Consider the following 20,976-nt stretch of genomic DNA (forward strand, 5'->3'; position numbering starts at 1 on the left):
AGCCTACGCGCGCAATGCTGACCGAGCTCATCCGCGGTTTTGGACGCAATGGCGCGTACCCGCCGGCACGCGAATACTACGCAAAGATTGACGAACCCGATTGCCTCGCGTTCACCGAGATGATTAAGGCGTACCTGCTCTGCAACGAGGCGAAGCTGGCTGTCGGCTTCATCCGTCGCGAGCTCCACCGCATGACGGAGCTGGACGAGCGCGGCGTCAAAATGGTCGCGATTGCGCTTGCAAATGCCTACGACGCCCCCGGCGCCATCTTCTGGATCGGCCACCACGTCATCACCGCTCGCGGCGGCGACACTGAGGACATGTCCCCGACGCGGCAAATGTTCCCCCTGACGAACAGCCTGCGGCACGTCGTTCAGGATTGCGTCAAGCGTCTGTCCAAAATGGGCGCGCAGATGGATCTTGGTTCGGGCGAGGCGGCGCACGCCATTGCGTCCGAGATGGCGGCGGACCGGGCCGCCGGTCTCCCCTCGTACTCTGACCCTGATGCCGATGTGCCTCGTACCCAAGACGAGTCGGACATGGATGCCTCCGAAGTCGACGCCGAGCTGCTCGACTCCAACTTCGGCCTGAAGGGCTCTGCGAAGCGCGCAGCGTGGCACAACCCGCACTACTTCACGACTGAGCATGCTCCCGAGGAAGACCCCGAAATTCTGAACGAGCGTCTCGTCGAGCGCCGCGAGATCTGGACCGAGCGTATCCTGCAGGCCATGCGCCTCGCAGTCCGCATGCTCCAGGACGACGACGCGGTGCGCCCTCGCGGATCTCGCCGCCGTCCCGTGCTCAACAAGAAGGCCATTGGCAGTCTCGTGGATAACCTGGACGTCGAGGCCGAGTTTGAGCACTGGAAGGCGCAGTGGCGCCGGGATGCGCTCAAGGCGCGCCAGAAGTCGACGGAGCGCGGAGAGGTGCGGAGGCTGAAGGCGGCGAGGGATGCGGCGTGGGCGGGCCGCAACGCCGAGCGAAGCGAGGCCCGTGATCCCGACGGAAAGCCCTCTGCAGAGGTCGAGGCGAGCGAAACCAGCCATGCCAACGACACCACCGAGCTCCCCGTTGCCGCAACTGCACCCGAAACCGAAGCCGAGACCCCAGCGACCCTTGAAGCGCAGATCCATGCCGAAATCGAGGCCGAGCTCGCAGCCGAACAAGCCAAGAAGGAGACGCAGAGGGAGGAGGGAAAGAAGGGCAGCAGGAAGAAGGAGTAAAAGAACCAAACAGAGACATTCTTTATCTTATCACCACTATCTACCAAGTTTACAGTAGCATCAGCATAGCCATACTAGCATTCTGTTCTGCATTGCATTGATTCATGCGATACGCTCGCACCGAGGATGATCTGAGCCGTCCTAGTTCACGAGCCGTGCTAGACTATCAGTTCACTGACTGCCCTAGGCCTTAGGTCAGAGATACTCAGCAGAGATGACGGAGACGGGTGCCACTTCACAGATCACTGATCTCTCACGACACCCCACCTCCAGCGCAGCCACGGAGCGACAAACTTGACAACAGTCTTCACAGGTCGCTAGGTCGTTTCTCGCCGCGCTCGAGCAAAGTGTAGGTGAATAATGCGATGCATAAAGCGTGATACTGGTGCTTGGTACTGTGAGGTGAGGTGAGGGGGCGGCATGGCGGCATGGAGGCGTAATGGTACACTTGTTTGCTTTGACTGGGTGTGTGTGAGTGTAAGAGTTGTAGGTTGTAGGTTGTGATGACTGATGAGAATGAGGATGAGGCGGACCCGAAGGGGCCGCATGGAGAGTGTAAGCGTATGAGAGCTGAGAATATGAAGGGATGAGAGCCGACTATAGAATGAGTTGATAATGTAAGGATTGGCAGAGGGTAGTAATGGGGGAGGCATCAAGGCGTGGGCGTCGGCGTCGTGGGTGTTATGGCGCGCACGACCTTGCGCGGTGCATATGCGCCACTCGTCGACGCCGACCTTGCCAATCCGACGCCCACCTGTCCCAATGTCGGTCTTGGCGAGATGGGGCCTGGCGAGAGGCGATCCCCGACATAGTACGGCGTGTACCCGAACCCCTCGCTCGCGTCGTACGCGGCATACGCCCCATCGGCGCCACCGAGATGCAGCGCCAACTCATCAGCCGCGGGCAGCGCGAGCCCGTCCGTCGGTAGCGCAAACCCTACGAACTCGGCCCCTGCGGGACCGAGTCCCGTCCCCCGTCCCTACTGGAGGATGGGGCTGCCGGGCTGGCTCTTCGGCCGAATGGGGCTCTTGACGCTCTTGGCCAGCTTGCCGTTCTCGTCCACGTCCCACTGCACGTCCATCAGGTGGGACCTCCGTTTCGGCGCCGAAGACGCAGATGGCGGCGAGACCTTGCGCATGCCCGCGTCCCCGTTTGATGTCCTGCGGGGTCCGAGCGTGGATGTGCCGCTGCCGGTGCGCGACATGCTGGGTGCCAGGGGCGAGGACACCGCGCCGGCGGAGCCGCGCCGGATGTGCTGGATGTGCTGGATTGGCGGACTGAGGGTGGGGAGTTGCTGCGATAGTGGCCGGCTTCGGCCCGTCAGCGCCGCGTGGGCTGCGGCGTGCGCTTGTGCCGCCGATGCAGCTTGCGCGCGCTCCAAGCCCTGCATCAGCCCTTCGGCTACGCCGAGGCCGCCGCGGGATTCATATCGCCCCGACGCCGTTGAGAGACGCTCCGTGATGCTACCGAAGCGCTCGGAGAGGCCCGCGTGGTGCCGGCTCGAGACCGGCGCGGCGGGGGAGTGAGTCGCGGGGATCCCGTTCGCGGGTCTCCCTGGGCTCAGCAGCCGCTTGGCCCGTGACGATGGGATAGATTTGGCGCGCGAGGTCGCGCACGACAACGGGGTTGTGCTCCTCGGCGAGCTTCTCGACGATCGCATCGAGACTGAACTCTCGGACAAGCGTGACGCGGTCGCGCCGCTGCTCGATGACGGCACGCAGCATGCGGAGCAGGTTGGACTTGACGACGGCCTCGTAGTCCCTCGACAGAGCCTCTGAGAGTTTCTTGAAGAACCGGGGTTTGCCGAGCGCGGCGGTGAAGTGCTGCGACAGACGGAGGAGCTTCAACAGCGGCTCCAGGATGCGCGCGAAGGACGCGCCGTGCGCGAGGCAGAAGCACTTGATGAACGACTCGGTCTCGGCCGCGCCGAGCAGGACCTCCTCCACGCGCGCGGGCTCGTCCTGCATCCACGCTAAGATCGACTCGAGCGCCGACACGCGCCAGTACGGGTCGTCCAGTAACGTCAGGTACATCTGCATGCCCTGATTCTGCCAGAGCAGGCGGCGCGAGACCTTGCCCGCATTCGCCATGTCGCAAAGCACGGGCAGCGCAAACTGCTTCAGCGGCGAGCTGTCGTCGATCGTCCGCTTCAAAATCGGGATGAGGCCCGCGGCGGACGCCTCCTCCAGCCTTGACTTGGAGAGGCGGCACATCGAGTAGATCGTCTGGAAGATATGGGAGCAGATCTCGTTCGAGAACGACCCTTTCAGCGTCTCGCCCAGCAGCTCGACGAGCACCTCCATTGCGTTCGAGTTCTGGAGCACCTCGATCAGCTGAGGCGATGTCGCAAGATGCTTGATCGCCTTGATCGCGGTGACGAGCTGCTTGCGCGGGAGCAGCGGCAGCGACTTGAGCAGGCGCATCATGATCGTGCGGTGCGCAAACGCCGCGCGCACGTGCACGTCCGCCTGTCCAACCTGGCAGAACAGCAGGAGCACGTCGACGGCGCGCTTGGTCGTCTCCTCGCCGACCTCTGCGTCCTTGATGAGCGCGAGTAACGCCGTCGACAGCGGGTCCAGGATACCCTCGCGGGTGAACATGCGGCAGAAGTCGGGCTTTGGCGTGGGGGACTGGTGTCAGCTCAAAGCACACAGCCCAACGAGCTCACCTGGAGATCGAAGACAGAGCCAATACCCTCAAGCGACGAAAGAATGAGATGCTTGTTGACAGTGTAGTCCTCGTCGAGCAGCTCGACGAGCACTTTGAGGCCACGACATGAGATGAACATTTGCAGAGTCAAAGGAGAGTGTGTGAGATGCTGGATGAACTTGGATGCCTCGAGACGCGTCTCGAGTAAATGCTTCTTGCTGGTGTATGGCTGGGATTAGCTGGGGTCCGCCTGTGGTAGCTCACAATGATGACGGGGATGCCTCCGACGAGACAGAATGATTCAAGGTTGTCGACATCGTAAGTTACGATCTGTTGTCAGCTCGTTCAGACGACGACAGCTCACGTAGTTGACGATTCGGAGCAGTCGGACAGCAACGTCGCGCGTCAGCCGTCCCTCCAGAATCTCGAGAATGCTGAGAGTTAGCAATGCCGGGAGTAGGGAAACTCACGTGAGCATGCCGTGGTTGACGACAAAGTAGTGCTCGAGGCCCATGTCGTCCGGGCTCGTCTCGAAGAGGGTGAGGAGCTCGTCGGCGGCCTCGCGGACGGGCGCGCCGCCTGCCTCGAGTCGGGCGATGATGTCCGAGACGCTCGTGTGCAGTGCCGCCCTCTTCGTCTGGAGCAAGTTGTCCTCGAGGCTGTTGGTGGCAAAGTCGTCGTCGAATTCGGCGAACGGGTCCTGTTCTTCCTCGACCTCCCTCCAAGAGTGGTTCGAACGCCGCGTCAGCTGCAGCGACTGCAAAGCGACGCCATCAGGATGGATTACGGGGCCGTCGAAGATGTCGTTGTAGTCATCGTCGTCGTCCTCGGTATACTTTTGCAACTCGACGTTAGCAGCCTCCGCAGCCTTGCCACGCAGGGAGCTCTGGCGAGAGCCTGGCGGCGACAGTGTTGGGCTAGTCGTGGGGCGCTGCGGCTCGGGCGACGAAGACTTCTTAGGCAGTGGCCGCGACGCAGCTTTCGGTGGTCGGACTGGCTGCTCAGGTTTCGGAGCCAGAGGCTCTTCCCTCTTGGGCTCGGGCTTGGCCCTCTCCCGCTCCTTCTCCTTCTCCTTGCCTGTATCCTTGCTGGACTTGACCTTGTCCTTCGGTTCGGACTCAAAGGACCCCATCTTCTTTAAGTCGCTCGGGTGCATCAGGCGAATGCGCCCACCTTTGTTACGGATCTGCCATTAGCTCATGAATGGTTTGTTCAGCCTACCTTGAGATTGCTGAACTTGAGTTCGAGATCAAGATTGTCCTCGTCGCCCGCGAGGTCAGAGTAGTCTTCCGGAATACCCTTGAGCCGTGCAGAGCCCTTGTTGCTCTTCGGGGCGCTGTGGGGATCGCGCTGCGAGTCCTTTGGATCTTTGGTCTGCCGCACGGTCGCGTGATTAGCGTTTGCGTCATCTGCTGCGTTCTCGCTGCGATCGCTCCTGAAACTGCTGATCTTGGAGGATGTTTCGTCAAACGCAAAGTCGTCATCCCACTTCTCAGCCTCGGCGCTCTCCTTTGCGCGTTTCAGGACGTCGCTGACGTGTTTGTTCTTCTGCAACAGGCCGCCCGTTGCGATGGGCGCGGCCACCGGCGGGTTAGCAGCCTTGGACGACGACGGCGGGGGCAGCGGGGGCTCGTGCTGCTTCTTGGTCGGGTTGGGGATGCGTCGCACCGTGCCGAAATTCTTGGGCGCGGCTGCGATGGGTGGTCAGTCACTCGCAGTCACTCCTCAGGCAACCGTTACCTGGACACTCACCATTCAGCGCCTCGTTCCATTCCTGCACTTTCTGAATCGCAGCCGAGTACTCCGTAATGGGCTTCTTGCTCTTGACAGTGTGACCATCCTTGCTTGCAGCTGGTGCGACATCAGGTGCCTTGGTACCGTTACTGGTGACCTTCTCCCGGGCAGCTGGTCCCTTCTTGAGCGTTCCGACGTCGACAGTGTCATTCTCCAAGTTCTTCTTGGCTGACTGCATCCACGGGTGACGCAAGAGGTTCTTTGCCGACACTCGCAGGTTGGGGTCTTTCTGGAAGCACTGGTAGAGGAAGTCTTTGACGACCTGATGTCAGCTTGAAATCCACCACGGGCAGCTCACTGGTGAAGCGCCTTCCGGTATCCGCATGCTCTCGTCCTGGACAATGCGCCAGAGAGCCTGCATCGGTGCAAGGTCGCCATACGGGGGCTTGCCTTCGAGGAGCTCAACAATAACACAGCCGACGCTCCAGACATCGCTTGCCGTGCTGGCACCGCTCTGCTCGATGACTTCCGGTGCCATCCAGTACGGTGATCCGACGACCTCATTGTCAGCGTCAGGGTCGGAGACGGCGGCCAAGTCCGGGGTCGGTGCTTTCGACGAGACGCCAAAGTCTGCGAGCTTGACGCTGCCGTCCTTGTTGGTGAGAATGTTGGCGCCCTTGATATCGCGGTGAATGACACCCTGCTCGTGGAGGTAAACAAGGCCCTGGAGGACCTGGCGGACGTAGACGGCGACGAGGGACTCTGGGAACTTGCCAAACTTCTTCAGAATGGTCTGCAGCGAGCCATTCTCGCAGTACTCGAGGATGATGAAGAGGCTCTCCTTGTCGCGCGCGAATCCCTTGTACTTGACAATGTTGGGGTGGTTGAGGTTCTTGAGCAGATCGATCTCAGACATGATGTCCGGGAGCGAGCTGGCGGGGAGGGTCGAGAGGGAGATCGACTTGATGGCGACTGTCTCGCCGTTGAGGAAGTTGAGTGCGCGGTAGACATTGCCGCTGGCGCCGCGACCAAGCAGGTCGCCGAGCTGGTAGTTGGACAAGGCTGTAGCGCTCATGACTCATGCTCGTAGGTCTGGATGGTGGCGGCGACGGGAGGGTATGCTTGTGCAGAGGGGTGAGTTAGTAGTGCAGGAGTCGGCACAGTCGGACTAGGTCTTGCGAGTGCGTGAGTGGCCAAAATGTGGAGGTTGTGGGGGGGTGAGGGGATTACGAGGTGCCGTGTGTGTGCGTGGGTGGTCTCTTGTTGACAGTTGTCGATCGCGTTTGGGGTAGAGGAGATGCGATGGTGAAGGGGGAGGGAGAGGGCTTGTATGCACCACTGATCTTTGTAGTGATCAGTGAGCAGCAGCCCTCTTGGGTCATGTAGTCGTGGGGGGAGGGTGAGGGTGTGAGAGGAAGCAAAGAATGCAAGCATGCAAAGAGTCGACGGACAAGGGAGAGACTATGGCGTCCGCCGCCGCTGGCCGCTGGCTTGCCGGCTGTCCGGCGCGTGGTTGAACCACGGACGGTTGTTTTCAATTCAATGGCCACTCAACCGCGCGCCGACTACTGGTACAGGTAAATACCAGACCCCGTCAGTAGAGCCACCCCCTCCATCCCCTCCAGGGCACCCATTCCATCGTTAAGGTTGACCCGACCAAGGTAGACCACGCGCTCTTCGCCGCATGCATACCTCCCTCGACGCTCGTTGGCTACTGCGCCTAGCTAGGCCACATGCGATCAGTTCCCAGGAATCACAACCCCGCCGGTCCTCGCCGGTCCGGACAGTCGGTAGGTGATCCCACTGATCTTTGAATGTCGAGGCGTTCCACAGTCGCCCCCTTGTTCGACGCCTGGTGCTCGTGCGCACCCTCGAATTGCTCACTCACAAAGGCTCCGATAGAAGCCCTACTAGCCCTAGGATACTTGGACGCATGCATGCATAATGGAAAACACCTTAAACCCGCTGCGCTGGCGCCAGTGCACATCCCTCGAGCGATCAGGCGAGCGCCATTCAACAAAGACGCCATCGCCCTCGACTTGGAAGATTCCATCGTAGAATGCCTAGCGTTGTTTTCTGGCACCGGAGCTATTCATAGCCCCTGCAATGCTCTGCAACATGTGTTCCAGCCCAGCGCCAGTTCCATCATAGGTTGCCAATGCTGCATGATATGTGTGGTCCGACATGCACAGGCGCACCTCTGAATGTCCTTTGTCTGTTCTGTATTGTTTGAACCCCATGCATTCAACAGAATGCAGCACAAGGGGCCTCTGTTTTGCATCGGCTCTATTACCTCGCAACCGCCTCGTATCGCGCTCTAGCCTCTAATCCCTTCCTTCCTTTCGTCGCCTCCACGGGTATCGCGTTCGCTCAGAAGAATGCCACAGTGTGCAGCAGAGCATGCGGGTGCCGCTCCTGGTGCTGCACAAGAATGTCGTCCATCTCCGCGTCAATGTCGCGCGCCTTTTCAATCTGTATTTGTCAGCTCGATCGGCTTCATCAAGCTCACCGTCTGGCACAGCTCGAGTATGCTCTTGCCCGCAATATGCGCCTCTTCGGGGTTATCCTTGATCTCGACGTTGATAACGTGGATCGGGCGGTTGAACTCGCCGCCGCGCGCAAGCATGTCATCGCACACTGCATCGTAGCATCGCTCCTCGCACGTGATCACGACGTCGGCGAGGATGTTGCGCTGCTCCTGCCACTTCTCTGGCGCAAGCTTCACCTTCCGGTTTCGGTCCAGCATCGGCAGCAGCCCATTCGCAGTGTAGAGCTTCGGGTCCTTGGACTCGAGATCCTTGTAGATCGTATCGTAAGGGGTTCCGAAGCGGTACACGTTCGGCTTGTCGATCGCAGGTCCGGGAAGGCGCACCGCCGAGCCCGTGCCCGCAGAGATCACACGGAGTCCGGCATTACTGTTGTTAGTTCGGGCGACGCTCTACAAAACTCACGCGAGCACCTTGTGAGCCTCCATGGATCGGTTCTGATGTCAGCTGCGCGAATAGTAAACTAGCTTACGTTGTTACTCGCACACACAACACAGAAGAGTGGCCGCTGTCGGATCGACGGCCCAACTTCCTCCTCAGCCGGCTGCGGCACCGGCGGCCCAGCTCCGTTCCTCGCCACAGCATCCGGCGGAGGCCGCATGTCGCGCGGGTCCTGGCGCGGGGGTCCATCCATTCCCGGCGGGCCCGGTGGTCCTGGCGGTCCGGGGGTCTCCTCTGGGATCGCCGCGAGGATCACCACGGGGGTCTCCTCTGGGATCTCCTCGAGGGTCGCCGCGGGGGTCACCGCGGGGGTCATCCCTCCGGCGCGGGTCTTGTCTCCGAGCATCACGAGGGTCGCCCCTCGGGTCGCCGCGATATCTCGGATCCGCACCCTGCTGGTATACGCCTTGCGAAGGACCACCTCGTCCTCCATATCCGCCGTCCTGACCACCGGGACCTCCAGGACCGCCGTAGCCCTGGTTCTGCTGGTAGTTGCCGCGCTGGCGGGGATCGCCCCCTCTTCTCCGTGGATCCATTTCTGATGTCAATACACGTTCCTTCCCCGCCTTCCTCCATCAGCTAGTCCAGGGTGCAGGCAGCTGAGCTTGTGGGGCATGACGGAGCGGTTAAAGTAAAGGGGCTCACCTCGTATCTGCCGACGCCGGGATGCAGTGCCGAATCGATGGGGATGGTGCAGATGACGATGTTGATTGTCAGCTCGGCACGAGTGGCTTGAACTGAATCTTGGTGCTCGCTGAATCTTGTGTCGCTGGCTGCCGCCGAGCGGGACCATTACGGTTGGTTCGGCGGATGGAGCCCCACGCTGTCGTCATGACCGGCTCGAGCAATCGACCGTTCACCGATCTTCTTGTCTTCCTTCCTCTCTGTGCACGACGGCATGCCGCTTCTTCTGGAAGCTTGCAGGAGCATTAGAGGTCAACATGACAGTGTAACGATTGAAAGTATCGTGCGAGCCCAGATTTCTAACTTTACTACTCACGGTAGCATCGACTGGCCCTCCTTCACCCGGATCTTCTTCCGAGGAGACAAGCCGTATATTGACCAGGCCACGAAACGAGTACAACATCGCAGTCTCAGCTACCTCGTCCCAATTGTCTACTGTTTGAAGGAGATCGCAAGGTCAGGTATCCGTCGCCGTTGTCAGCGAAGAGCTCAACACCGTTTCAACTAGTCACGTGATTTCACTCACTCGTCCGACGTTTGCAGTCGAGATCCATAGGCAAGCATGGACCTCTCTTCCCTCACAAAGCACATGACGCGCAAAGTTTCACATGCACAAACATCAGACGCTCAGACGCGCGTATGCAGAGTGATGCCGAAAGCACAACCGCAGCGGTGACGCACCTGGATGGATGGACGGCCCGAGCGGAATCAAAATCCAACAATTACAACATGGTGGTCGCAACCAGAACAACATTTCAGCACCCACACCATCTCTGATCCCATCTTCGAGAGCCATCGACAGGAAGCACCGGCACCCGCGCACGCCAACATCAAGACAGCGACAAAGCGCCCGCCGAGCCCACCATGTCGGTGTACTCCCCTTTCCAGCTGAGCCATGCGCATCTCCCGGCGCCGTCCAACGACGACGCCTTCGAGGTCACCGTTCCCTCTGAGCGACCCTTCCCCGAGACGACGGAGCCGTACACCTCGCCGCTGAATGCCGACCATGCGGTTAGTGCCGCTGTTGACGCTGCGACGGGAATCTTTGCGCGAAGCATCTACAATGGCTACGCTCTCGAGCTTCGATCTCTGTCGCCCGTCATCGCGGCCGGCAGCGGGCCTCTGCAGCACGCTGCGATCCGCATCATGCTTCCCGACCAGCTTCGTCCGCTCGCCAACAACTGCATTGTGCCTTCCACCACCGATGGCAATCTTTACGTTGTCGTTGTTACCCAGGCCAATGTTGTGTACCGCTTCGAGTTTGACCTCGGTTCGTTTGTCGACCGAGGAGATCGCATCACGTTCAACCCCAAGCACGACTGGTGCGAGGAGTGGGAGGTCAACGAGGAGCTCATTAGCTCGGCGGGAGAGGTCGGATCCTGGTCTATTGCCAACCAGGACACGGTTATCCTGGGATGCGGAGACGGAGGCATCATCCAGGTTGCTCGCACTCCGAACTCGACATCAGGTGAGCTACGACCATCACCGGTGCGGAAAGCTGACATCAGAACAACCACAATGGTCAGAAGAGCACCACCGCGCGTCTCACCGATTGTTCGGCGGTCTGTTCTCCCGAACGGTGGACGAAACCGTCACGTCGATTGCCGAGTTTGACCTCGTGGACCAGATGCCGGTCATGTACACGTTCTCCCGCGACTCGAAGCTGCGCACTTGGTCTTCCGTGTCTGGCCACTGCCTCAAGACAATGGACGTCAGGACGCCATCAACGCAGGCGCTTGTTCAGGGAACACCGACGATGCAGCAGCTTCCGGAGGCGACGACGTCGCTGATCCGCGTTGTGCCGCATCCGAGCCCCAACCCGCGAGTGTCGCACATCGTTGTTGTGTTCGTCCCGACGCCGTTCGCTTCCAACTCGGCCGGTATCTTCGTCTTCTACCGAGGAAACAACGGTGCGCACCACGCTAACGACCTGGTGTACGCTGCCGAGCTTCCCGCTTCTTCCGATACTGCAGGCTGGAATCTTCGCGGCTTCGAGATCGAGCCGCCACTGCGTACAGACTCGAAGGATGGATGGCGGTTGTGGACAGCTTGGGACGACCAGGGCACCTTCGTTGCTGAGTCGGTTCCGGTCAACCACATCCTGCAGTTCACGACATACCTCGAGCCGTCATTCGAGTCTGATTTGGTGTTCTCATGGCAGCGGGCCGCGTACGACTCGGAAGTCGACCGCCTCGATGCGCCGTACTTTGACAACATTCTGGGCCTCGAGGCGCCGGAGCCGACGGAGCCGTACAACAACTCGGACATTGCCGCGACGTTTATCGACCATCTGTTCTTCCCTGGACGCTTCTCGCAACTGAACCTGGAGGCGGCGCTTGACGACTACATCGACCAGCTCCCGCAAGCGAAACAGGACCAGCTGCTTCTCAATATCTACCCCTCGCTCTCCAGCAAGTTCGAGGCTGCCGTCGGCAGCCAGCTCCGCATGGAGACCAGCCCGCAGACGGGCGCGCCCGTCGTTGACCAGTTCCGCAAGCAGCTCAAGCTGGAGTGGCTCGGTATCTGGGCGCGTGTGCGTGAGCTTGACAAGCAGGGACGATGGCCCGTCGGCACCGCTTCCATGAACGGACAGGTTCTGATTCTCGACCGCGAGGGTGGTTCCGTGCCGGTGCAGGAGGACACGCCGGGCGTTCTCGTCGACCTCGGTGCGCACACCGACAAGGCGACTCGTTTCCAGGCGCTGCCGGAGGGCGCCCTTCTGCCGCAGTATGCGCCCCTTGCCCCGCCGCAATCGCGCCGGTGCCTGACCGCGCTTGCTGTGGCGGGTAACGATCTCGCGACGGCGCTGCAGGCGCAGGAGCCGCACCCGCACCTGGTACAGGAGGAGGCGCGGACGCCTCTCGACGACGTGATCAGCTACGCGAGTGCCGAGCGCAACACCGCTCTGGATGCGTTCGCCGCCGCCTTCGACGAGGTTTTGGGACAGGGTGCTTCGATGCCTGTCGAGAACCTCGCTGGCGCTCTCTGGGACGACATGGTTGAGCCGTACATCACCGACGGACAGCGGGAAGCTGTGCAGCGCGCGCTCTCTGAGAGCTCAGATATCACGCGAACGCTGTCTGAGGCTTTGGACATTCTTGCCACGCCGCCGCAACCGATCTCGGGCGGAAAGGAGGCGGAGCGCTGGTCGTTCAGCGGTTTCGGCAACGCTCTGCTCTCGTCTGCTGTCGCCAACGTGCTCCAGGCGAGGTACGTGCTTGCGCGCAACGTGCTGCTCGTCTCGCTGTGGCATCTCGCCACATCACCGGACCCGTCAGCCGAGGATGACGAGTCTGAGGCGCTCATCGAGGTGCTCGCTCGCGCGCAGGCGACGTACCACCGATACTCTGTCGGCCGTTGGGTGTCGGAGCAGACGGGCGAGGAGGCGGCTGAGGCGTCCCGCGTCCGCCGAGCCGCTAGGAAGGACGATGTGCTTGCTGAGTTCGACGGACTGCGTATGCGCGACACTCCTGGCGGTGACGGAGACTACGACACGGCTTACTCGCTTTTGCACTCTCTCCTTGCTTCCGAGCTTGCGCAGGCGCCGCCAGCCGACACACTCGCCGGTCTCTTCGACGCCGCGTCTGCGTTCGTTGCCAGCCTCGACCTCCTGTCTCCTGACCAAATCGATGTCGAGCCCGAGGCTGCTGACGTCAAGCTCGCCTATGCCGTGCTTAGCGACGGCCACCCCCGAGCCGCCGTCGAGCTCACGGAGCGCTACCCGCTCAGCAGCGGTATGGCGTTCGTTCGTGGCCGTGCTCTCCTCGAGCGCGGCGATCAGGAGGGCGTGCGCTACCTCGAGCTCGCGGCCCAGGGATGCCGTGACGGTTCGCTCGCCTGCATCCTGCCGGCTTGCACGAGCCCGAACGCCCTGGGCGAGTACTACCGCCGCGCGCTCGCCATTGCGGACGAGCACGGTCTCGACTCTGCCGTTGCGCACTTCGGTACTCTCGCCATCTCGCATATGCCCGACAGCGACACCAGGGCACTGTACACCCGCGTCTTCCTTGCGCACCTTGCGCAGGGCGAGTACGAGGCTGCCTACAGCGTTCTGACGTCCGCGCCGCACCATGACATCAAGCGCGACCTTCTCGGCCAGCTCATCAGCGGCATGTGTGAGGCGGGCCAGGTCGGCCGCCTCACGCGATTGGGCTTCATTGGTTTCCAGCGTGACGTCGAGGAGCGCCTCACCTTCAAGGCGCGCAACAGCGACCCCCTCAAGGCGCCCAACTACTACCGCGTGTTGTACTCGTGGCACATCGCCAGGGGTGACTACCGCTCCGCCGCTGAGATCATGTACGCTCAGGGCCAGCGGTTTGCTTCTCTCCTCGCCTCGTCCTCGGGACGTATCTCGCCTTACTCCCTCAGCGCGATGCAGGCGCAGTCGTACCTCGCTGCGATCAACGCGCTCGCGCTCGTCGACAAGCGCAACGCCTGGATCTCCGTTCTCACCGACACGCCGCAGCGCACCTCGTCTAACATCCCGAAGGAAGAGTTCGAGGACGGTACCGGGCCCGTCGACATTGTCACGCTCCAGGACATGCGGGCAGAGTACGCGACGGTGCTGGGGCAGCTGAAGCTGACTGGGGCGAACCCGAATCTCGTCGATGCGGCCGTTACGCTGTCTGCGGCCGAGCTCGTGGGCCTGTTTACGCAGCGTGCGCAGTTCGACGACGCATTCTCCACCGCGGCCGCGTCGGGCACGGACATGACGGACATCTTTGTGGCGGTGGCGGAGCGCTGTGTCGACCTGGAGCAGCGCCCGAACGCCTCCGTTGACGGATACAACAGCAGCGAGGCATGGCTCGCCGCGTCGCCCATCACCGCCCGGCTGCGCGGCAGCCCCTCGGCCCTCGCGCAGCGATACCTCCAAACCTCGCTATCGCGGCACGACACGGCAAAGACGGGATACCGGTACACCTCGTCTGTGGCCGACGTCTTCTTCGCGAACGCGCGTAGTATGCCCGCGTGGGTCGCCAGTGCCGAGATGGCGCGGGACGCCGAGAGCTTCATCTCGCGCGCGCTCGCGGCGGGATGGACGCGGGAGGCGCTCGGCTGGGCGTCCGAGCTCCTCGGGGGGCTGGCGCCGCCAGACCTCCTGCCGAAGCGCGACGCAGCGGCCGACGCGCCGTACAACCTCCTCGACCGCGTTATGGCGGCGGCCAAGCAGGCCGAGGAGGCCGAGATCAAGAAGGCGGCCGAGGAGATGAAGAGTCAGATTGGCAAGAGAGTAGAGGGTCTTAAGGCGATCAAGGCGTAGAGTAGGAAGTAGGATAGATATCAGATAATGCATGTACGGTACAGACACAAAAGTCGCGCACTTAGCTCCACTTACCGTCCCCTTTTGCCTGCCCCCTCGCCCCCCTATACTCAGCGTGGGTCACAGCTGGCAATCGAATATTCAGGATTTCGAAATCCGAACCGCCACAACCTCCACCCACCCACCCACCGCCAAACCCTGAACTCACCCTTTCCTCTTGTCGTCCGATTCTCCGACCGTCTCCTCTTTCCCAGAACATGCATAAAGAGAGCACAGGGGTGCAAAAGATAAGCTGTGGACAGGTTAGGAATCGAACCAAAGACCTCGTCAATGCTAGCCCGATGCTAATGACGCGCTCTACCAACTGAGCTACATGCCCCAGAGCTGTTGGGATGTTTCTGGCGGGGTGGTGAGAGGAGCCGGTGAAGGAGGGACGTGAGTGTGGCACATGTTGCTGGGTTGAGTTGGAGAGGACTGGGACGTCAGCTTGAGGATGGAGCCCTATCAGAAGCTCACGAAGAGGTTGGGAGCCGTGAGATGTGTTGGAGGTGGAGGTTGTCTGAGTGGTCAGCTCCTACATGAAGACGATCGAGCTCACCTGAGATGTGGGTGTGGGCTGAACGAGGCTAGACTGACCATGTCTGGAAGTTCAGTTTGGCGTAAGGAGCACGAGGAGCTTACCGATGTTTCGGACTGTGTTCTGCGTCGTCGCCTACCAGTCAGCTGAATCGGGGTGGGAGCTTTCAAGCTGACCAGAATCATCAACGGGGATGATGGACATCTGCCACCTGAGTAGACAGGTTCGCAAGCTGCCGTCAGTCTCACCCGATACAGCCAGTGAGCTCACACCGAGGCCGCGACTGTCTTCTTGTTCATCCGAGCGGGGAGCGACCAATAGCTTGAGCAGCTGCGCGAATCCGAGCTGAGCGTTAGCTGACAGACGGGGAAGAGTTAGCTTATAGGGGGATCGAATGGCAAGAGCAATGATTGTCAGCTCAGCCTAAGTCTTCCCACAGTGTAGCTTACAACAATGGTCGTGGTTCCCACTACAGTAGCTGAAGCTTGGTTCCGAACTTTGTGATTTCTAGCTGTCAGCTAGGGCGAGGTGTGAAGCAGCTTACGCGTTCATACCGACAGATGGACATCCAGCTAATGGGGACATAGTGCACCTGCTGATTAGCTAAAGCGAGAGCACCTAGTAGCTCACCTTCAAGGACAAAAACGGTCATGTACTGCGGCTTGATATAACCTGCGGCTTTGAGTTGTTGCGCGTCAGGGGGATCAGCAAGTTGGAGACTGAGCCCACACCGACTCGGCCAAGGTGACTGTGGTCAGCTATACTAGTTCCGAGTTCACGAGCAGTTCGTTGCTGCTCGTCAGCTTGAGGACTCAGCCTCCTGCTCCGCACCAGAAGTACCGACGGCCCCAGTTGTACTCTGAGGTCAGCTGACAGTGCATCCGGGGTTCATAGCTGAAGTCGCACCGTTCCAAAGTAGTCATTGAGTACACCCTCGCCACTGTTAATTGTGGCGGCAGCTAAGTTTCTGTTCGGTCAGCTCTGTATGGAGCCGCGGTCAGCTCACCTCAGCGTATTAGCTCCGGAACCTCTATCATCTGTCCCCGTCAGCTCAGGCAAAAGAGGTACCCCAGCTCACGAGTCATGTGGTTAGCTTCCGCATAGGAAATGACAGCTCCCTGCCTCGTTAGCTGCATGAGACGCCAGTCTAGTTCACCAGAGACGATTGACACCACTTCTTACGTTTATGACCCTGGACCTTTCAGCTATGGTATCGGGAACAGTAAAGCCCGCATGCCCTGTCGTCAGCTATTCATGCTGATGAGCACAGCTCGCCCGTCCCCTACCACTTGGTGGGTGCCCGTCATGACTGACCAGGTCAGCTTCACACAACATGTCTCAGCTCACACCTCCTGCGGTGAGCTTCAGAGCAATCGTCACGGTAGCTCACTGCGGTGTCAGCTGTGCGGAAGCTGCTTCCAGCTCACCACACGTCTAACACCCGCCACTAGGATCTCGTCACATGGATCCTGGACCGGTCAGCTCTGGATCTCGGCGAAAGGAGGGACAGTTCACCTGCCTGGCATTAGCTCTGTAAAAACGAAGGTCTGCTAGCTCACCTCCCGCAAGGTACTGTCGTCTGGCGCGGTCAGCTATGGAGACGTCTGAAGCTTACGACCCGTGCGCCTCAGCTGTCATATGGCGTCCCCGTCGCAGTCTAGCTTTGATGACTGCCGTACTCGCTGCCTGCCCTGTCAGCTCGGGAGTGGGTGATTTAGCTCACCTGCCTGTTAACAGCTCTTTCCACGAGAATCGCCTAGCTCACCTTCCGCCTTGATTCCTGCAATCTGTCGGAGTCGTCAAGAGATATTGAGCTCACGACTCCTGCAAATCAGATATAGTGTACGGACGACAAGAGCTTATCTCTCAGACCACGCACTGTACCTCAAGTATGTGTCATGCTGCTTCGATCAGCTTTTCAAGGAATGGCACAGCTCACGATCTCCGGCAAATCCGTCGTCATACACAGAGGCAGGCAGCTCACCTCCCCTCACGACTTGATCCCCTCCTGTACAGTCAGTTGCACAAGCACCGTCCACAACTCACCCCTGAGAGTCAGCTTCAGAAGAACTGGTGAGCATACCGAGCCAAACCCTTCAGCTACGCTGAACCTGGTCAGCTTTTCGAAGTGAGGAAGCTCACGATATCCTGCGTATCAGCTGACCAGCACCGTAAAAAGCTTACCTCCCCTCACCCACTTGGCACTGGACATCGGTCCTTGTCAGCTGTGGGCAGCCATGAAGCTCACATTCCCTGCGAACAGCTCTGGCTTTCAGATTCTAGCTCACTGCTTCGTCAGCTCCCAAAACACCAGCTCAGCTCACCACAGACAGCTGACACTCTGCTCTTCCCAGTGAGTCTGGACATATTAGCTTCAGAAAGGGCGTTCAAGCTCACCCGTTCTGTCATTAGCTCGTCCGCGGGTACGTAGCTCACCCATCCCCCGCCACATCGGCCACATCTGTCCCGATCAGCTATCAGAGGTGTGGTTGAGCTCACGAATCCCGCTGAGGTTTAGCTGGCACAAAAACGCGCAGCTTACCTCCTCCTACCACGTCCAAGCCCTCCCAGTCGTGCTGTCCCATCAGCTTTCAAAGAGTGGTATAGCTCACGAACTCCTGCGAATCAGTTGTCTGTCACAGGGACAAGCAACTCACCTCCCCTGCCCCCCTTGCCACACCTGTCCTGTCAGCTATGCCCGCTCAACTTCAGCTCACTCTGCAAGTCAGCCTCCAGTCGAGCTTGAAGCTTACCAGCGTACCCGTAGTCAGCATAGCCCTGGCCCAGTCAGCTAAGCTCTGCGGAGGGAAGCAGCTCACGATCACCTGCGAGTCAGCGGGAAAGAGACCTGGCCAGCGTACCAGTCGACCACTCGATCATACTGTCACAATCAGCTTGGCGAGACAAGTATAGCGCACGCCTGAAAGTCAGCTTGCACGAGAGACCTGAAGCGTACGCGAATTACTCCGCCATGCTGTCCCAGTCAGCTTCGTGGGTGATCAACCAGCTCACGATCCCTGCTGTAAGCTCTGGCGAACGAAGCAGCAGCTTACTGCGTCGTCAGCTTCATATGTCATCTCGCACTTAGCTGACCGTCCTCCACCTACCGCCGCCAGTCACGAAGGTCTGCGTCGTTAGCTCTTCGAAGGCCACGGTAGCTTACCTCTGGTTATAGAGGAGTCTAGTCGTGATTGTTGAAGTTGAGTGAGTTGTTGAAGATGAGTGAGAGAGAGAGGAAAGAGGAGTTGGGAAGGGGGGTATTTGCATCCCCTTGTCGTGTTGTCGTCGGTCGAGGCGCGCCCCTCTGCGCCCCTCTGCGCCCTTGCACTCTCGCAGCTGACACGATCTGACGCCGTTTTGCACACTCCTCACACACATGTCGCCCTCTGGCCTCCTCGCTCACTCGCACACGATCTCGCTAACTTCCACTCTCACATGTGCTCCGCCCCTCGAGCCCGGCGGGCTCTTCAGACCGCGTTGAAACCGGTCACTGCATTACAACTGCTGCGGTAGATCTACTGAGATGTGGTTATAAGTCCAAAGCCTACTTCGTCTCGACGGCCGATTCCACGTCGTCGGCCGCGTCGGCAATGTCGTCCTCCTGCTTCGTGCTCGCCGTCTTCTCAATGTTGGCGCTGGCGAGGGAGACGCGGGGCGAGTGCCTCAGCTTCTCCGGGTTCGTGCGGCGCGGGGGGCGGTACATGCGCCTGCGGGCGACCATGACGGGCACACTGGACTTTTGCACGAGGTAGTGCGACGTGCTGCCCAGCAGGATACCCTTGAGCTGACCCAGGCCGCGGGAACCGACAATGACGAGGGTAGGTTCGAGGAAGTCGATCAGGTCGAGCAGCATGTAGCGCGCGTTCTTGGCGTGGAGGGCCTGGCACGTCACGGTGATGTTGAGGCGGGTGCGCTGCAGGAGCGACGTGACCTGGCGCACGAGGAGGAGACACTGCGTCTGGCGCTCCTTCTGCACCTTCATCTTGGCTGACTGGTCGCGCCACACCTTCGGGTCCACCTTGTGCTCGTCCTCCATGACACTAATAAGGAAAACCTCGTCGCCGTCACGTGCCACCGTGCCGATCGCCCACTCGACAGCGTACCGCGACTCGTCCGACAGATCGGACAGCACGACGTACCGCCGCATGCCCTTGTCGAGGCGCTCAAGGGCACCGTCCGGGTCGCCTTGCGTGATGCTGATTGTGCATCGGTCACGGGCAAACGTTGGCCGCGACGTGATGACGTCGAGTCCGCTGCGGAGCGACTTGACAATCTTGGGCTGGTTGCGCGTCGGGAACATGGGCTCGGGGGGAATGACAACGTTCGGTCCCTCGCCAAGCACGTCCTGCTCAATCTCCTCGCCGTACACGTCAAAGTTGGCGTTGGGGTCCAGCGGTTCGTCCGGGTCCCGGTCTTCGCTTTGCAGACCCGGAACGTCGTAGATAGCATTCGCCTCCGTGTTCCGCTCCGTCTCCTCGTCAAAGTAGTCGACATCGTCGTCCAGCGCACCCTCCTCCGTGTCGCCCTCAAAGTCCGTGTCGTCGTCCATGTCACTCGGTCCGTCGTCCGTAAAGTCGGCCTCATTTCCACTCTCGTCAGGCGACTCGTACGCAGAAGCCTGTGGGCGGAACTGCGCTTTGCGCGAGCCCAGGCGGCGTCCACGGTCGTCGGCCGCGCTCTCCGTGTCCGACTCGGCGGCAGACGTCGCGGAGTCCTTGCGCAGAGCCTGGACTTCCGGACTCGGGTCACGCTCACGGGCGCGGCGGTCCTCACGCGATTTGCGCGCACGGAAGAACGGCGACGGGGAGCGCGCAGAGCGCACTGGGTCCCCCTCGACGGGGATGCCGCCGCGGATCGGCTGGCTCTTGAGAGGCTTGTCTTGAGAGGCTTGCTCTTCGTGATCTGGGGAGCGGGAGCGACCTGCACGACAGGGGCCTGGGGCGGCGGCATGCAGGAGCCACAGGCTGGACGGGCGCGGGAGCCGGGGCGGTCAAACCCGGAGCAGAGGCAATGTGGGGAGGCAGAGCCGAGGCAACCTGCGGGGCAGGAGCCTGGGTCTGAGGCAGCTGGGTGGCAGGCGGCGGGGCGGGGGAAGACGGTTGCGCCGGGGTGCTCGCACCAGAGGGAAGGCGCGGGGAAGGGGCGGGGTCGGGCGTTGCGATCGGCTTGGACGGCTGCAGGATCGCGGCAGACGAGGGCGCCGACGACGCAACGGCCGCCTGCTGCGGCGCTCCAATGCCGGCGGCACGGAGACCGAGCGCAGCAAGCGCTCCGCGCGATGACTTGGGCTCCTTGTCCTTGCCACCATTCTTGGCTCGCGCTAAGGCGTTCTTGATGAGATCGGAAGCCTGTTTGTCGTAATCGGGTTCGGTTTCGTTCGAGGAAGACTGTGTCAGCATCTGAAATTGCGGGCTTGCGGGTGGCGACTGTCTCTTCGGCGCATCATCGCCGTTCGGCGTCTCGCGTGATGGGGAGAGTTGCGGCTTGTACTTGTTGATGCTGAGCCGCTTGCTCCGCCGCCATGGGCGGCTTGCACGCGGAGGCGCAGCGTCGGTCGTGTTCCGCCTCCTCTCCTCGTTGGACACTTGACGCCTCAGTTCAGTCGTGTTGCTCACCTGCGACAGTGTCAGAAACGGCAAGCCAAACTTTCAGCCAGAGGGTACTCACCTCATCCTGGTCTGCCCTTCCGGAGAAGACTGTTAGACGGGACAGGTAGCCAGAGACGGAGAGAGGTAGCGACGAGGTACGATCGAGAGGCGCCATCGAACATGGAGATGAGATGCGTTCGCAAGGTGGATAGGGGGACAAGTAGCGCGAATGGAGCGGTGTTGGAAATCGAGTAGAGGGAGAACAGCGTCAGTA

The 20,976-nt window shown here is 60.6% G+C and overlaps 4 protein-coding genes and 1 non-coding gene across 5 annotated transcripts; 1 reads left to right on the forward strand and 4 right to left on the reverse strand.

Annotated features, from left to right (window-relative positions):
- Positions 1–2,686: 2,686 nt before the first annotated feature.
- On the reverse strand, positions 2,687–6,681 carry A1Q1_01595 (uncharacterized protein; the record flags this gene model as incomplete). The annotated part of the gene is made up of 6 exons (XM_014324634.1): positions 2,687–3,838; positions 3,892–4,090; positions 4,343–5,007; positions 5,094–5,563; positions 5,625–5,904; positions 5,965–6,681. The coding sequence occupies 6 exons, from the start codon at positions 6,679–6,681 to the stop codon at positions 2,687–2,689; spliced, it is 3,483 nt and encodes a 1,160-aa protein (XP_014180109.1).
- A 1,295-nt stretch (positions 6,682–7,976) lies between these two features.
- Positions 7,977–9,026, reverse strand: A1Q1_01596 (uncharacterized protein; the record flags this gene model as incomplete). Its single annotated transcript, XM_014324635.1, has 3 exons — positions 7,977–8,078; positions 8,116–8,544; positions 8,625–9,026. The coding sequence occupies 3 exons, from the start codon at positions 9,024–9,026 to the stop codon at positions 7,977–7,979; spliced, it is 933 nt and encodes a 310-aa protein (XP_014180110.1).
- Positions 9,027–10,141: 1,115 nt separating this feature from the next.
- A1Q1_01597 (uncharacterized protein) lies at positions 10,142–14,537 on the forward strand (the record flags this gene model as incomplete). The annotated part of the gene is made up of 2 exons (XM_014324636.1): positions 10,142–10,745; positions 10,804–14,537. The coding sequence occupies 2 exons, from the start codon at positions 10,142–10,144 to the stop codon at positions 14,535–14,537; spliced, it is 4,338 nt and encodes a 1,445-aa protein (XP_014180111.1).
- A 295-nt stretch (positions 14,538–14,832) lies between these two features.
- On the reverse strand, positions 14,833–14,916 carry A1Q1_t368. Its single transcript has one exon. It is a non-coding gene; the product is annotated as a tRNA-Ala (tRNA).
- Positions 14,917–18,658: 3,742 nt separating this feature from the next.
- Positions 18,659–20,877, reverse strand: A1Q1_01598 (uncharacterized protein; the record flags this gene model as incomplete). Its single annotated transcript, XM_014324637.1, has 3 exons — positions 18,659–20,016; positions 20,111–20,729; positions 20,782–20,877. 3 exons carry the CDS (start codon positions 20,875–20,877, stop codon positions 18,659–18,661), a joined length of 2,073 nt encoding a protein of 690 aa, XP_014180112.1.
- Between the last annotated feature and the right edge of the window lie 99 nt (positions 20,878–20,976).

Source organism: Trichosporon asahii (genome assembly GCF_000293215.1).
Source record: "Trichosporon asahii var. asahii CBS 2479 unplaced genomic scaffold scaffold00050, whole genome shotgun sequence".
Lineage (NCBI taxonomy): Eukaryota > Fungi > Basidiomycota > Tremellomycetes > Trichosporonales > Trichosporonaceae > Trichosporon > Trichosporon asahii.